This window comes from Equus asinus, chromosome 14, assembly GCF_041296235.1.
Source record: "Equus asinus isolate D_3611 breed Donkey chromosome 14, EquAss-T2T_v2, whole genome shotgun sequence".
NCBI classification, from domain to species: domain Eukaryota; kingdom Metazoa; phylum Chordata; class Mammalia; order Perissodactyla; family Equidae; genus Equus; species Equus asinus.
The window spans coordinates 23070798-23088161 of NC_091803.1; the positions used below are offsets into that span (position 1 = coordinate 23070798).

At 42.7% G+C, this 17364-nt stretch overlaps 1 protein-coding gene across 1 annotated transcript in view; it reads right to left on the bottom strand.

Moving 5' to 3' along the window:
• Nucleotides 1–8932: 8932 nt before the first annotated feature.
• TMEM248 (transmembrane protein 248) overlaps nt 8933–17364 on the bottom strand; it is a 44015-nt gene continuing 35583 nt past the window's right edge. The window contains exons 3-7 of the mRNA XM_044746784.2: nt 16516–16801; nt 14981–15131; nt 13709–13892; nt 12425–12568; nt 8933–11850 (exon numbers count right to left, since the gene is read on the bottom strand). Coding sequence (XP_044602719.1) covers nt 11830–11850; nt 12425–12568; nt 13709–13892; nt 14981–15131; nt 16516–16801 — 786 coding nt within the window. The 3' untranslated portion in view covers nt 8933–11829. The remainder of the gene's footprint in view (nt 11851–12424; nt 12569–13708; nt 13893–14980; nt 15132–16515; nt 16802–17364) is intronic.

Consider the following 17364-nt stretch of genomic DNA (forward strand, 5'->3'; position numbering starts at 1 on the left):
ACTTTGTATGTGAGATGCTGCCACAGCATGGCTTGATGAGCAGTGTGTAGGTCTGTGTCGAGGATCTGAACCTGCAAACTCTGGGCCACAGAAGCAGAGCATGCGAACTTAACCACTACATCACGGGGCCAGCCCCTCAGTGTTATTTTTTTTTATTGTTGAGTTTCAAGAGTTCTTTACATATTCTAGATGGTAGCCCTTTGTTGGATATGTGGTTCGCAAATATCTTCTCTAAGTCTGTAGCTTGTCTTTTTATCCTTTTAACAGTGTCTTTCACAGAGCAGTTTTACATTTTGATGAGGTCCAATTTGCCAATTTTTCCTTTTGTGGATCGTGCTTGTGATGGCATGTCTAAGGATTTTTTACCCAGTCCGAGGTAAAGAAAGTATTTTTTCTAAAGTTTTACATTTTATATTTAAGTCCATGATTAATTTTGAGTTGATTTTTGCATAACATGTGAGACTTAGGTAAAGGTTGAATTTTTTTCTATGAATGTCCAATTGCTCCAGCAACATTTGTTGAAATAACTATCCTTCCTTTACTGAATTGTTTTTGCACCTTCGTCAAAAATACAATGGGCATATTTGTGTGGGTCTGCTTCTGGGTTCTCTATTCTGTTTTATTGACCTATGTCTCTGTCTTTCCAACAATGCCCTACTGTCCTCATTAGTATCACTTATATCTGCCTTCATGCTGGGCAGAGCAATTCCTCTCACTTTCTTCTTTCCCAAGATTGTTCTGGCTACTTTAGGGCCTGTGCTTTCCCTTATAAATTTTAGAATAAGCCTGTCTATGTCTAACAAAGAAACTCTTGCTGGGATTTTGATATGAATTGCATTAAACTTTTAAACCAATTTGGTAAGAACTGACATCTTTTTTAGGTCGAGTCTTCCAATTTATGAACACAGTATGTCTCTGCACTTATTCAGGTCTTGGATTTCTTTCACCTGTGTATTGTAGTTTTCAGCATATAACTTCTTTATATATTTTGTTAGATTTACACCTAAGTATTTTTAAGTGATTGTAAATGGTATTTTTAATTTTGAAAATTGTTGAAATTTCCATTTTTTGTTGAAAACTGGACATTTTAGACAAAATACTGTAGCAACTTTTGATTCCAATTTGTTTTTCCCCTGAAGGTGGTGGTCGCTATTGTTTTATTTTTAATAAATTGCCTAGACTCAATCTGTGGAATCTGTCTCCCCTGTGGTATGCAGCCCATGATGTCTCTGTGCAGTTTTTTAATTCATATTTTCATTTGTTTGCAAAATAAAATCTCCCTAAAGATTGCCCCTGGGTCTGTATAGCATAGTGGTCAGGCAATGATTGGTTAGAGGTTTTACTCAAACATCTTGAGCCAGTAAGGCTTTCATCCTTTGCCAATGCATCCGGGGGCTTGCGGGAAGCCTATTAAAACCTCAGTCAGTTTTGAAGTCTACCTTAGCCTTTACTTTCTGCCGCAGAGCTTGAGCCTATTTGGGTCTCCACTGGGTGTATGCATGCAGCCTCTCATTCAACCAGGAAAGTGAGGAAAGTTTGATTAGCCCTCTCTGGCTGTCTTTTCCAGGACTTACCTGGTAAACTTCTGTGTAGTCCACTGTCTGCCACCTGCCTCAAGTGGGACTGCAACCTCAGGTTAGCAAAGCTGTGGGCTTTCCTCTTTCATTTCTTATTAAGTTTGCTATTTTTACTGACAAAGCCATTGAGCATGGGTTCTCCACCCTCCCCTCTAAATGAAGTCCAATAATGAAGCTGCTAGTTTTTAGAGACAAGCTCACCCTGGTGGCACTACAAGCTGGGGGTGCAGGAGGAAATGGAAGCAGCTCCAGCCAAGACTCACACTGTTCTTGAAGTTCAGCAGTTTCTCCATAAATAGATGCTTTTCTATTTTATTTAATTACCTTTGGTCAACTTCCAGAGCCCTGAAATGCTTGGTTTTGAAATTTTTGTCCTGTTTTATAGCTGCCTAACACTTTGTCAGAAATACCCAGACATAACTGAACCTTTCAGCGCTGGACACATCTTGGGATCCAGCTGGGATCCCCACTCTACCCTCCCAGCCACAGCCCCAGTGTAAAGAAGTCATCAAGTCTTGTTTAAACGAAGCTGTCCATTCAAACACCAGACCTGCCTCTTATGGTGAAGGCTCAGAAGTTTTTAGGTTTGCCTACTGAGAGGTCCCAACAGTCCAGGACAATAATCTCCAGAGTGGAGTACACATAACCCAGAGGACAGGATGGCACTAGTCAATTCATAAGGGTGTGGGAACTTTTTTTTTATGAAGAAGATTCACCCTGAGCTAACATCCGTTGCTAATCTTCCTCTGTTTTTTTTTTTTTTGGCTGGAGGAAGATTAGCCCTGATAACATCTGTGCCAATCTTCCTCTACTTTGTACGTGGGTTGCCTCCACAGTATGACTGATGAGTGGAGTAGGTCTGTGCTGTGACCTGAACCTGCAAACCCGGGCGCCAAAGTGGAGCATGTGGAACTTTAACCACTCAGCCATGTGGCTGGCCCCAGGTGTGGGAACTTTTATATAAAAATTAGAAGCACACACTCCTGCAGAAGGAGTGGATGTTCTTCATACAGTTGCCTGGATGGAAGCACCCTCACACTTTCATTCCCTTTCAGCTTATCAAGAGGTAGTGCAGTTCATATGGACACTATTAAGGGGAGTCATGACTTATATTATGTAGTTTTAAATTAATCCCCACAACATGGACAAATGGGTTAAAAAGACTCCTTCAAATAAACCACTGATTGAAAATAATACACAAGTACAAGCAAAGAACAAGATAATGGCAGAACCAACCCCTTCTCCTCCTCCTACTAGGTGGTCTCCCTAAGTCCCATTAGGAGCTAAGTACAATGATATTTTAATCAGATCTGACAAGAAGCTATCCAGCAAACAAAGCCAAATTAACAAGACTACATTTTCAAATATAGATTGACAAATTCTCAGTGATGAACCTCACCTTAAACCCTTTATGTGGCTGGAGATATGAACCATTGACATCATGATGTCATCACAATTGCCAAGGCACTTTAAACTGCTGTATTTCATGTTTCTGATTGTATCTATATTTTATTAGGTACATGATATAGAAATATAGTAGCACACGTACATAACATTCTAAGCAAATTTACATCCATTACGTGCACTACAATTCCCTACCAAGAGAGGTCTAAGATAAAGTCCTGCTGGTCTCTGGGGGTACTCTTGCATTGGGATCCCATTGGCCAGCTGGGGACTCTCCCGTGGGACTGGCAAGTCCCAAACACTCTCCACCTTGGGCTCCAGTCATGTGTCATGCAGCTTTGGGGCAGAACTTTCAGGACCAGAACTCAATACATAACCAGCAGTTATGTCCTGCAGCCTCTGGCATCACTCTCCTGCCCTAAACCAAGGTATCTGCTTTATCAATGGGGGATAACAACTGCAGATGGGCGACCTCCCAGTCCTCTATATCTGCCATCAGAGAGGTCATGAGAAATGTCTTCTTTCACATAGTTTGATCTGTACAATGGAGTAGATCACTGGTGGAATTGCACCATTAACCTTTAACTTTTCCAAGGACCAAAGGAGGGAGGGCATGAATAGGACAGTAGGCAAGGTGTATGAGTTCAGCTCTGGTATTGCCTCTACCTACTGACCCCCAATAGCTGTCCCGCATCCCCACCATATTTCCTGCAAGGACAGGGTATAAGGTAAGTAGGCTGACTCCAGGCCTCCACACTTACAGCTAAAATTTATCATCTACACACTCCACATATTTCAATTCATTGAATCCTCAACAAGATCCTTAGGAAGTAAACACTATTATTAATCCCTGTTTTTACTGATGAGGAAATGGAGGCATGGAGAGTATAAATGAAATTTGCCCAAGGTTGCCCAAAAGTGGCAGTGTCGGAATTTGAACCCAGACAATCCAGCTCCTAATCCTAATCCCCTAACCACTATTAACCACTATGTTCTCCTGCCTCTCCATATGCAACTATCTGTCCAAGACCTGGTCACCAGTAATTTCTGGCATTAGAACTGGCTACCAGAGGGACAGACCCATCGTTTGCTCCAAATAGGGTATGCATGTTGCAGGTTTACATAATTGGGGATTAAGATACATGGAGATGTACTCAGAGGGTCCCTACCTAAAAGGCATAGGCACCCACACACAGCATCTTCCTTCATCCAGTTGTTGCCAACATTTTCAGATTCTGGGCAGACCCCTTCAAGGATTTGCTTTGCTTTGCTTGCCTTGTTTAGATTTTTAACAAAATCTCTCATTTTTTCAGAGTCCAACCCAGGCCAAAATTTCTAACATCACTATCGCTAAAATAGAACTGTGTATCCCATGTTCTTGAAATACTGCACACTTCTGGCCAAAGTCTTGGTTTTTCACTGTGTAGTTTGGCTTGTTTCCAGCCCACACCACTACCACCTTATGAATTCTCCAATGCAAGCCCACCCACCCAGTCCAATATACAGGTTTCTGTGGCACCAGCAACTTTATGGGTAGAACTTCTTAGACCCCAGTGCTATAAGCTATCCTTTTTGTATTTGGGTATGGCAAAAATGTATGACTGTGGATAAGATCAGTTACTCCCTCTTCTAGCTCCTATGGCATTCTGTGCACTAGGGGTGTGTGTGTGTGGTGGCGGGTGTTGTATGCAGGAAAAGGGATGGGGACAGGAATTACACCACTTGTCTCCCAGCCCCAATGCCTGCTTGAGCGGAACCTGGGCTTCCTAGGGTGCCACACAGACATCTTGGGGCAGGAGGCAAATCCCAGCACTGTTCTCTTGGGCCAATCCCCCTTCCTCCTAGAGCGCCAGGAGTAAGGCAGTACCTCTCCAGGTCACAGCATCATCTTGAGGTGTGGGCCACGGTCAGACAAAGTGGGAGGAAGAGGCATAGATTACAGGCTGATGGACCTGGTCTGTAGCAGCTGGGGGATGACAGCTGCTCTAAGCTCCTGGGGTTGGTTAGAAGCCAAAAGCTGAGGTATCAGAAACCTTTCAGTCTGGAGCAGGATGCATAGGGTGAATATGCTGGAGCCCTGATTTTCAATAAGGGACACTGTGGAGATGTGGGGGATGTTTTTGGTCATCACAATAACAGGGGCCCACTCCTTAGATGTGGACATCAAAAAAGCATAAGACAGTGCAAAGATTTGTCACATTTTACATGGTTTCCAGTTTCTTATCCAACAATCAGGTAGAGGTGAAAAATGTTTATAATCATTGGAGCCTGGAACCTAACTCTATTTTGACAAAGTATTTTCTATACATACACAGTAATTCCTAGGAATGCAAGTAAACTGAGGAAGAGCGTACTTTGTCTTCTTAGGAAACTTAACAAAAATCATCTCTCCAGTACCCCTGCTACAGGAGGCACAGTGGCCCGTTCAACACCTCACCTGTCACTGTGTGTGTAGAGCTGTCCCATTCGCAGCAATTCTCTCACAGATACAAGCATCTAATCCCGTTGTCACCACTTTTAGGGCAGTCGCGCCCAGGCCTTTACTTACTGAAATACATGTGAGTTTATTGTATGTTGTTGTTCTTTTATTCCTTCTTTACATTTCAGCTAATCCTTTATTTTCCTTTTTAAATTTTATCTTCTCTCTCTTTTCAGGATAGTAAAATTCACAAAAAGGGATCAGGAGTGATCAGGTTGAGGTCAAGGTGCTAGAGAAGGCCATGAGGTCCCTGATGTATTACATGTGACCTTGCTTCTGCTCTTGAGTGTGTCCATGGGTAGCCTGCAGCTACCACAGCATTAGTGGCCCCTGGGGCAGTGCTAGGGAAGGAAAGCAGCCAGGCAGATGCTGGAATGGGTGCTCTGGACCAGCAGGAAAGGGAAGGGCCCCCTTCCAGGTAGCAGACCACCACAGTGCACACCATGTGTGCCCGACTAGGAAATGGTGGGAACCCCTATGCCAAGGAGCGGTGCACTTTGGGCACAGAAGGTGGATTGCCCAGATGAGGCAAGTCAACCAGTCGCATGGTCATGGATACTGGTGCAAGGAAGACATCAAGATTCAGTTGAAGGATAGGGACAGAAGGAGTCTGTCAAGGTGTCAGGTGCCTCTGAGAAGGGTTTTCCAGATACAGGATGTGATTTGAGAGCCAGGCTGGTGATAAAGGGGCAGGGGAGTGATGGACTGTTGGATGGAGAAAGCATTTAAAGGCACAAAGGTTTTAACTAGGAGTATTTTCCCTAGCCTCTTCATGTGCCTTTTTTTCCCCTTTAGATCAACAGCTTCTTCATCTTTAAAACAAAGGTCTGGTCAACATGATTTCAAGATGTCAGGCTCCAAAGTCCTGAGACCTGAAGATGTTGTAACTTGCTCAAAATGACAAAACTAATTCTTTTCTTTTCTTTTCTGAGGAAGACTGGCCCTGAGCTAACATCCGTGCCCATCTTCCTCTAGTTTATACATGGGACACCTGCCGCAGCATGGCCAAAGGTACATGGCCAACAGGCAGTGGAGCCAGGGCTCACACCTACCATGCTGTGCTTCAGTTCTGAGAACTCCTTTCCTGGACCAGATGGTGAAGGAGTATCTACCTGCATTGCCTCTGGCATGCCATCCCTGTAGTGTCACTCTGGTAGCAGTCTGAGGAATCTTATCCTCATGTGGGGAGACAAGACCCTATAGGACTCCCATTCTCCACCTGGCAATGAACCAGGGCCCCTAGAGCACAGCCTCTGCGCAGCAGGGCCAGCCCTGCCCTCTGCATGGAATGCCTGGGTGCAGAACTCCCCCATTTCCGTGTGCCTTCAAACTGAACCTCTGCAAAGATGCCATCTGTGACCACCCTCGGGCATCATGTCTATCGTTCTCCATCCCAGAAACCCTCTATTTCATCACTATCTGCCACTAGATTATGAACAAACTTAAGTGTTTATGGACTGTCCCCCAACTAGAAGGAAGTCGAAGAGGGCAAGCATTTTGTCCACGCATTGCTGTAACTTGAGTTCCTTGAACAGTGATGGCACTTAAGAGGAATCCCATAAACAGTTGTTACTGAATAAGCAAAAGTTTGGAGGAAAGAGGCTGACTAGTATCACAAGCAAAACTCAAACCCTCTCCCCCCTTGGACACAGCATCATTTATTTGCCGTCTATTCTTGGTATGTTCAAACCACTCCAGTTCAACCATAATCAAACACCCAGCATGGTGTAAGGAGTTTGGGGTCTTCAGAGGTGGAAAAAAAGTGGGCTCTCACAGATGGGCAGAGAAGTTTGTTTGAGATAGCAAATAAATTCACAAGGAGCTTGACAAGACTTCACAGCACTCCTCTGGTCTGTGCATTCATTCTGCTTCTTCTGTACTCCTTGTCTGTGAGTCTCAGAACTTCAAGCACAGTGCACCTACCAGGAAAATGAAACGGGTCTAGAGCACTATCTTTTTTTTTTTTTTTTAAAGAGTGGCACCTGAGCTAACATCTGTTGCTGATCTTTTTTTTTTCCCTTCTTCTTTTCCCCAAAGCGCCCCCAGTACATAGTTGTATATTCTAGTTGTAGGTCCTTCTGGTTGCCTAAAGCACCATCTTTAACTTCACTTGATGACGTGGTTTGTGCCAGATTTTAGACGTACAGGAGGAAGGTGTGAACTCTTATCCTCCAAGGACTTCTTTTTTTTTTTTTATTGAGTTAATGATAGGTTACAATCTTGTGTGATTTCAGTTGTACATTAATGTTTGTCAGTCATGTTGTAGGTGCACCACTTCACCCTTTGTGCCCACCCCCCACCCCACCTTTCCCCTGGTAGCCACTAATCTGTTCTCTTTGTCCACATTTTTAAATTCCTCATATGAGTGGAGTCATACAGAGATTATCCTTCTCTAACTGGCTCATTTCACTTAACATAATTCCCTCAAGGTCCATCCATGTTATTGCAAATGGAATGATTTTGTTCTGTTTTGCAGCTGAGTAGTATTCCATTGTATATACGTACCACAACTTCTTTACCATTCATCTGTTGATGGGCACTTAGGTTGCTTCCATGTCTTGGCTATCGTAAATAATGCTGCAATGAACACTGGGGTGCATAGGACTTTTGGAATTGCTGACTTCAAGTTCTTTGGATAGATACCCAGTAGTGGAATGGCTGGATCATACGGTAGTTCTATTTTTAATTTTTTGATCTTATCCTCCAAGGACTTCTCTACACACACTCACAAATCTCAGAGTTCAAGGACAGAGCAGTGAATGGCACAAGGTGTTGCGTGTATAAATATTTTACCCGTTAGAGAGAGAAGGCAGGAAGAGCTGGAGGAGGCAGAAACCAAGAGCCCGTTGAGGTGTCCTGTTCCTCAATGCTGTCCTGTCCCACAGAGTGCCTTGAGATGGACTTCTACCACCTCTGGTTCCTGCCGGGGAGTGAAGGAAGGTCCACAGAGCCTCTGCCCATTGGAAAAGGGAAGAATTCACACTAGTGAACACAATCTCCCTTTAAAACTAACTCTACAAAAGTAACTGTAGAGGATGCACTATCCTGGGCAAGAAGTCTAGCACATGTGGGAGGTCTGTAACTTAGAAGGCGGAGCCGGCTAGGAGACTGCTTCCGGTAACTCAGACCAAGTGCGCACAAAGGGTTTATGTAACTGAGAAAAGTACCTTTAAATCCCCATACCTATTCAAGCGCTCCCTACTTGTCTCTATTACTTACTTCTCCGAGGCAGGATTTGGGTCAGGTCTGTGAGTACTTGTTGGTCCAATACACTAGAAGAGGTTTTGTACTCTCAGGGAAAAGACCCATGTGCTTAGTGACACCAGCTTAGTAGGAAATATTGCCCACCCCTCATCTTGCTGATAGGTGACACTTCAAAAGAACAGCTTGCAAAAAACCCTCAATTACTTTTCACGTATGTTCTTCCTTTAGAAAACACCCATCAGACTGGAGGAAACAAAGATACAGCAAATAAATTCAGATGTTTTATTCTGTAAAGCACATATGCACATAGTTCAAATACGGAAAATTAATCTGAGAGTGAATGCCATAACAGATCAGCTACTGACCATCATGCAGCAAGGTAAGTGAAATGGATCCACTGGCCCTCGCAACCCCACAGTGCCTGCAGCAGGGCTGCAGAACCAGGGTACTGAATCCCTACAAACTGCCCGAGAGGATGCAACGGAAATGGCAGGTTCCTATGACAAGAAAAACTTACAAATAGAATCAAAACTGATTCAAGTCATAGAGCGAAAGGACAAAAGGAAAAAGGAAAGAGATCAATATGATCTGAAACAATCATTTTAATAGTAAGTTGCTGATCTTTTATTGGACCTCCAGTCCAAGATGCCTGAGGATGAGCCAATGGTCCCAGCAGGGTCGCCTCTGAATGGCAAACGGGCCCTGTTCGTGATACTCTTCTAATCCTGAGGTCCCCCAGCAAGATACAGCGGAGGATCGGGCCTTGTCTGTAAATGCCCAGACAGTAATAGGTCCTCTGGACTTCCAGACACTCAGTGGAGTCTCTTCAGTTATTAGACCTCTTTTGCCCAGGCCCCAGGGCCTCTCCTCTTCCCCAGCCTTCCTTTATATACCTGACTGACTCTGGATTTCAGTTACATCTTTGAGAATTACCTATTAGGGTGGATGTTGGATTTTAAAGTGTGTGTCCTGGCCTCATGACAAGTCATACTGTCCAGGCATTTTTGCCACTTCCTTTCCTCATGCCTAACAGTGTCCTTCCTCCCTGGTTACAGATTCCAGCCACTCCCTGTAATTCAAACAAGGGTAACTAATATCAGCAAAAAAGCTGGATTGAACAAACCAGTGAAACTGACTTTCGCCTTTCTCCTTTTATGTTACTCTCCCAGTTATAAATCTATCCCTATAGTTCTGCTTCACTGGGATTTTAATAATTCAGTAGCAACTTAACCTAAAATCTGTTCTTAATGATATTGATGTTTCTAAAAGCCAAGCCAAATGGCTCTTTCTCAATCTTGTCTTGTAAGAGTCTCAAAGTCTCTAAAGAGAAAACTAAATTAACAGGTTAGCCATGCACCATGTAAGTAACTAATAATACAAAAAAACTGGATAGACAAGTATGATTACTGCACTTGAAATGTAGTAAAAGGAAGAAAGGAATATTAACATACCAAGTTACTCTTGTGATTAACAATCATTGATAAAAGCCCACAACTGTTTTCCATTCAAGAATGCCTGGGAGGGGCCAGCCCAGTGGTGTGGTGGTTAGGTTCACACAATCCACTTCAGTGGCCTGGGTTTCATGAGTTCCAATCCCAGGTGCAGACCTACACACTGCTCATCAAGCCATGCTGTGGCAGGGTCCCACATGCAAAGTGGAGAAAGACTGGCACAGATATTAGCACAGGGCCAATCTTCCTCACCAAAAAAAAAAAAGAATGCCTGGGATAAAATTTCGTTCTAGGCCAATATATTTCAGACTGCAGGACTGATTCTGATTTATAACAGACTATAGACCTGGAGTTAAGGAAAAGAAGCGCTGCCAGTCATGCCCAAGATTTTAATTGCCCTTCTGCTATAACATTGCTTGGGAGAACACAGAAGTCATTAATGACAAGTTATTAAGGCAAAGAGCTATTAAGACACAGAAAAACAGTAAGAATACAAGTAACAAGAAAGGACTGGAAAAGATAACACACGATTTTTTTAAATGAAGATAGATTAGAAAGAAAAAGGGATAAAGGAATTAGATTATAGAAATATTAAAGGAAAGAAAAACACTTTTGGTTTTCCTGACAAACGGCAAATGAGAATTGCTTTCCTTCAAATTTACAAGCATCGTTTTCATAAAGTCACTGACCTACTAGCTGCCATTTTCCTTCTGAAGATAAATTAATTGCATAAAAATAAATACAAAAAAAAAGAGAAGGAGGAGGAAAGAAAATCCACTCCCTCTTCAAAGAAAACAGGAAACCCTTTCATAACTGTTAAACCAAATCATCATTCTCTCTTCTACCATGTGCATTCCAGAAAACAGAATAACTAATTTTTACTCTACTCTAGAGCCATTTACTTAATTTTTAAGCCTTTTTGAGTGAGAAAGCTGCTTTAACTTTTATAATGGAGGGAACAATAAAGGAGAAAGACAGTGGAATATTCTGTGCCAACTCAACTCAAACAAGACCAGGTTCCTCATCATCCATGTGGAAAATGAAACTTAGATCTTTACCACGTAGGTGACTTTTAAATATTTAGCCTTTTACTCAAGATAAAAGCACAAGTCTTGTCCTAACTAGAGTAGTATTAAAATGTGACTATTTTATTTTTGTCTTCAAAAAAAACTTAGAAAGATAGATATCTTTCCTTGCAAGCAAAATGGAGAAAAGGGTATTATTGTTGTTACTATGATTATTAAGCCACAGACACATAAAATCCACAAAATAGACTGGTGGCTTTGGAAATGCAGTATCATATCAAAGGTGCAGACTGTTTTGAACGTTCTGTACATATCGGGCGGAAACAAGAACCAAAGCAGGCCTCAACCCCACCAGTAATGAAACGCCCGTGACCTTGGTAAAGACAGCATGGCCCTCTCCAATGCAGTGAGACCACAGATTCTCTCTGGCGCCACGTGGAATCATCCCACCAAGTCCACGGGTGAGGCTGAAGGGTTCTGGCTGCACCCAGTGCGAAGCACGTGCATCACTGGACCAATTTCTGAATAGATCTCTATAAATATATACAAATCAGTTACAGGCACTTGAAAAAGGTCTTTGGCTGGAATAACCCAACATCACAAGATAACGTATTCACAGAGTGTCCAGGCCCAGGCTGGGTTCAGCAGGCAACGATTATGGTTCTCTCAGAAAACAGGCAGTTGTGGGATTAGGCATCAGCCAAAGCCACCTAGAAAAAAGCAAGATGAGCAATCCAGTCACAGACCAAAGCCCAGGTAACTCAGCCCCACTAGTACCCTCACTGGGCTCGGGTCCCAACCCAAAGACCAGGGAGCCATACTGCATAGATCTATCAGGCAGGGGAATTACTAAATCCCTAAGAAAAAGTCTCACGTAGGAGGGAAAGAATAGAAATCTAAAAGTCTCCTGCAAAAAGCAGCTGATCTAATGGAACCACTCAGCTGAGATACAAAGTTAACTGTTTTGGAACCCTGCTCAGCAGTCCGTGAGATGATTTCTCAAGCTGACGAAAGTGGAGGGGAGGCAGCCTTCCAGGGTCAGTTGCTCTGCAATGGGGATTTGAGAACAATCAGTACCTTTAACCAGCTAAGACTTGGGTAATATAATTGAAAATCCAGTATCATAATTTAGGATGAAGGTAGACTACTTCTGATAAAAAGATAGGAACTGATTTCTCTGAAGGAAAGATACCTCCCACAATAAACGGAATAAGGACTAACTGGGACTTTCTGCATAGAGAGATCTCTAGCAAAATGCTGGGCCAGACCCCCTCCACTGCTCACCTTCTCAGGACAAAATTCAGGATTGCTCTGACGCAATTTGCTGGGTCTGCCTTTGATAACAGCATAGCAAAACATAGTTATCACCATCACAAAGAGGAAGTAACTGGTGTGCATGAGATGCAAATTTATTAATGAACGGTCATCCTAAATAAAGAAAATAAACCAAAAACATCTGCATTGAGTTACTGAAAGATCTTAATGCTACATTTCTGGAAACAGGGTTCACAACCTCCAGACTCGCCTCAACTACAATTCTTAAACCGGAACAGGCGGCTTCCCCTTTTGTCTTGTAAACTATGAAAACTGGATCTCATCAGGTGAAGACATGGTGTTCCTGAGACCACCCACTCCTTCCTAAAGCAGCCCTCTGCCCTGGCTTCTGCACCCCACACTGCCCGAACCCCTCTCCCACAGGTCTCCTCCCCTGAGAAGCTTCCAGAGACGCAGAGTCTTTAACCCCTAATCTTCTCTTACATCCTTTGACAGCCCTCAAGTTGCATGGCTGACAGTCCAAGCCTGTGTTTCCAACTCCTTGTCACCCGCCCTCCCCCCAGGAAGGCCTCTGCACATCACCTCTCCCTGGAGGTAGCTTCCTTCCTTCTGCCTTCTTCTCACTTTTACAAGTCCCTGGCTGAAAACGTTGAGCTCACTCAAATGCCCCCAGCCTACCAATTTCCACAACTTGATAAAAATGAGACATAAGAAAAAAGGACCAGGCAAAAAGAAATCTACCTAACATATACTGACAGGAAGAAAAGTACGAGCATTTACCAAAAATCAGTGCAGTCTTTTAAAAATGGGCTCAAGTCTAAGCGGGAAGCTAAACGAGCATATTACCCCACAGTCTAGATTACTGTGTCTTCCTCTCTTTGCCTCTTTAAGTATAATCCCATATAGCCCTCAATATCCGCCAAAGATTCATCTCCTCCAATTTATGTCGAACTTTCTGAATTCCAAAGCTCATACTGACACTAGCCCAATACTGCCCTGTGAGTGTCTGTGTGCATAAGTAACACTGTGCAAGCATCTCTTGTCACTCCCACGAGTCAGGCACACCACAGCTGCTCAATGACAACTGCTGCTGAACAAAATGGAAAACCAAGAACAAAAGCAGGGTATTCTTAACCAAAAGGTGGTATGTTTTTCCAAGTCTCCACCACCACTCCACTTAGTCTCCCAACCCAGCTAGAAATCTAGAATGGCAGAGGCTGAGCTAACCCAAGGAGGTAAACAGGGCCTCCTCAGTTCCCGGGGACAAACACACACACAATTTTTCTTACTTACATCTGGAACAATAACTGTAAGCTTGGGATTTAAAGCATGATAGACTTTTCCAATGGCCCCCTTATAACACCAGAAAGGATTGTAATCTTGAGCATATTTTGTGTTGACATCTCTGGCAGTTGTGAAGATCTTGTACCAGAGCGTGGCATTGCTGTATGTGTCAGGAACACAGTGCGGTGGCTGTCTGCAGGGGAAGAGAGGGACAGACACATGCTCAGTGGCCTGAGACATTTACTTGTGTCTCCCCCAAGGTCCCTGTCATAACACTGAGCATAGCCACATGTGTGGAAAGGAGAAATAAGAGACATACATGCTTCTTGAGATAAATATCACTATGTTTTTAGTTCAGGGATTTTTTTTTTTTTAATTAACAATAACACTATAAGCAACAGGCATCTGACATTTAGGCTTTGGGTGTCATATTTTTGCCTTTGGAATTCAACCCACAGTCCCCTCGCATACGATGTGGCCAAAGAGGGACCTGCTCCTTTTAAGCCTATTTTCTCAAATTATCTAAATTCTTAGTTATAACTGGAAGTTTTACATAGAAACTTCTCCATCAGATATAACAACCAACAGCAAATAAGGTTTGACTTATCTGATCTTGTCCTAAAAACCTCCAAATGTCTAAAATAGAGAAATCCTGGATAATTATTATTTTAAAAGGATTCACCACAGAATTCTTTTAAATAGGCTACACCTTGCGTATTTCATGTATCTATAGATCATTATGTCCTTTATAGAAAAAGAAGAGGCAAAAAAAAAACCCTTAAAGGCCAAGCAATAACATTGATGGCTGCTCAAAAAATATGAAGCAAAAGCTTCACAATTAGTAACTGTTTCATAGAAAATAAGGTTTAATTTATGCTCTCAATTTAAAAAATAACTCTTTCTAGATAATGGAGATGAACAAAACCTTTCTCTTTCAGAAGCCTTAATTATGCATCATTCTGGTCATAGGATCAGCTCTTACTTATCTTTTCTGTGACGTGCTGCTTCCAGTGATGGGAAAGGCAGCCTACGAACATGCAACAACAGCCACATGCTTTTATTACCTGAGTGAAGCACTCATTTTCTAGTATTTATATGTAGAAGCTCCACCTTTAGAATTCCAGATTAAACTCAAATAACCCTTTAGACAAGTCTGAGGAGTGGCAGTTCCACAAAGTACAATGCAAGCCATCCTGCGAATCTGCTGCTGAAGCATCCCAGTCATATTCACGCTAAACGGAGCTTCTCACACACAGCTACTGGGCTCAGGAGACCACTTACACGGTGACGGGGAACACACCAGGATTGGCTGTGAGGGTCATGCAGGCTGTGAACACCACCTGCTCACAGTGACCATGAAGGGCACAGTCGTCTGAGCTCCAAGCTGCAGGCAGGGTAAAGGTAATGTTTATCTCCTCGTGGGCTTCCCTGCCTATGAAAGAGAAATCGTTTTGGTTTTTTTTTTTGTAATTAAAGGTAAGAACTCATTTATTTATTATTCTCTGGGATTTGAATGAATCCTGAAATCAAACCCACTCAGGAATCACCCATTAGCCCACAGAAGCAGGATATCTGCCTTTGTGAGATCTCTGAGCCAGACTCTGAGCCTGCTGACCTAGTAGAGCCACAAAATGGCAAAGGGAGAGCAACCACTTTCAGCCAGCACCTGCAAAGGCCAGGCAAGAGCCCCGGCAGCGCCCAAGTCGGAAGGCTGGGGGCCGGGTGAGTTATCACCACCACTGCTTCAGCATTTGTACAGCATTCTTACCGTTTCAAACTGCTTTTATATGTATTGTCTCACTTAAAATCTACCCTTATCCCAAAAACATGAGCAAAGAAGTGTTACTGTTGCCCTTTTACATATGAGTAGATTGAGGTTCAGAGGGTCTACCAGACCTAAGAAAGGTCACGGGACCAGTAAGTGGTGAAGCTTAAATGAAAACCAAGGTATTATAACACCAGAGCAGAAGGAGGTCCACTCACTACATGGAAAACCCAGAAGTCGCCCTTAGCCTTACTACCATGGGAATAGCTCTCGCCTGTAACAGCCAAGAGGAGGCTGGCAGACACTCCCAAGTTTCTATGAGGAGTTTAAAGGGCTCTTGGTAACCAAAGACTATTCTTCCAAGGCCCAGGTCTCTGGCCTAAAGCCTTTCCAGGTTCCCTTACTTTGTCAATCTTCTCCTAAATCACTTACAGTCTCTAACAGGTTTAGTACTGCTCAAAGGGCAGTGCTCAAGGTTTTGAGAGATGTTTATTTTTAGTATTATTTAACAAGCACTTATATAGCATATCCATTGTACCAGGAACTACTCTAAGTGCTTGATAAATATGAACTCCCATTATCCTACTCTCTTCCAGAATCCCAATATTCCAAAGGAAAGAGACCAGATCTTAGGCTTTTTCTAGTTCTTTCCAGTAGCTAGCACAGTGTTAAGCTAATAGTGGGCATTCAAAAATCTGTAAACTAACAGCAATATTTGTAGTGTGTATTGAAAACTCCAACATGATAAACCTGAATAAAAATTTTATGTTTGTAAATATTAAGACCAGAAATAGGCCTTATAGTTTCTTCCTAGTTTCTCATTCTTATAGGCTTTTATTGAGAGCCTACTGTGTACAAAGCACTTTATTAACTAAATATATAGTAGAAATGGTTCCTTCTTGACTTCATTTAGTTCAAACTCAACAAAAGGGGAGACACATGCAAAAATAAAAAATAGTCTCATGAGTATAACCATACACTGCTAATACTCTGTCTTGTAATAGTTGTTGCCTGAGAAAGTCTGAAAGGAAACTGACAAACACTCACATACCTGAAAGTCCAATCTGATGCCCTAAAATGGTTGAGTACAGATGGGTGACATTGCGAGAGTACCCTCCAAAGGGTTTGAGTGGGTCCAGGGTTAGGGTGATTGCAACTGAGATGTTAACTGGGCCTGAGTCTTCCAGGGCCTGTGGGGACTGGGTGGACACTCTGGCCGGTCCGCTGGTCATTGTGCTTTCCGGAGTTGTGGTGTCATTTGTGAGATGCTTTAATGTTTCATTCTCTGATACACACAAGTCCAAATCATTAAACCGTAGCAGAAAAGTATTCCAATCCTTCAGTAAAATGAAATGGAGAGAAACAAGTGTAAGTGGTCTGAAAGTGCTGTCACTTCAGCCATATAGCCATGACCCTAAGTGGGGCATCACACCACAATGGGAAAACTACACTTCAGAGTCAATCATTTAAAGTAACAATGACAATACAGCCATCAGCCTCTCACACTAGCATAGCAGTGTGGTTTCCCAAACCACTCTCATATTCATAATCTAAAATGTAAACACTTCACTGGCATGAGAGATTAAATATGCTGTGAGACTAAACCAACTTATTCAAGAAAACGTAAAAACCGTAACAGTGTATTATAGTTACAGAAAATAATCTAATCTCAGAATCAAATTAATCCAAACTCATTTAGCAGTTACAATTAGTTATTTTCTTAAAAAATAAGGCTGCCTTAAAATAATTCCTCAAAAGGTAATTCTATACATCTTGTTTTCTTTCTCTAGAACGCAAAACCGCAGTACACACTAAGGCATATGTGGTACTTTCTCCCCCTCATCACAGATTTTGGATGCCACCTTAGAACAGGAAGAATTTCAAGAGGAAGGAGAAAATC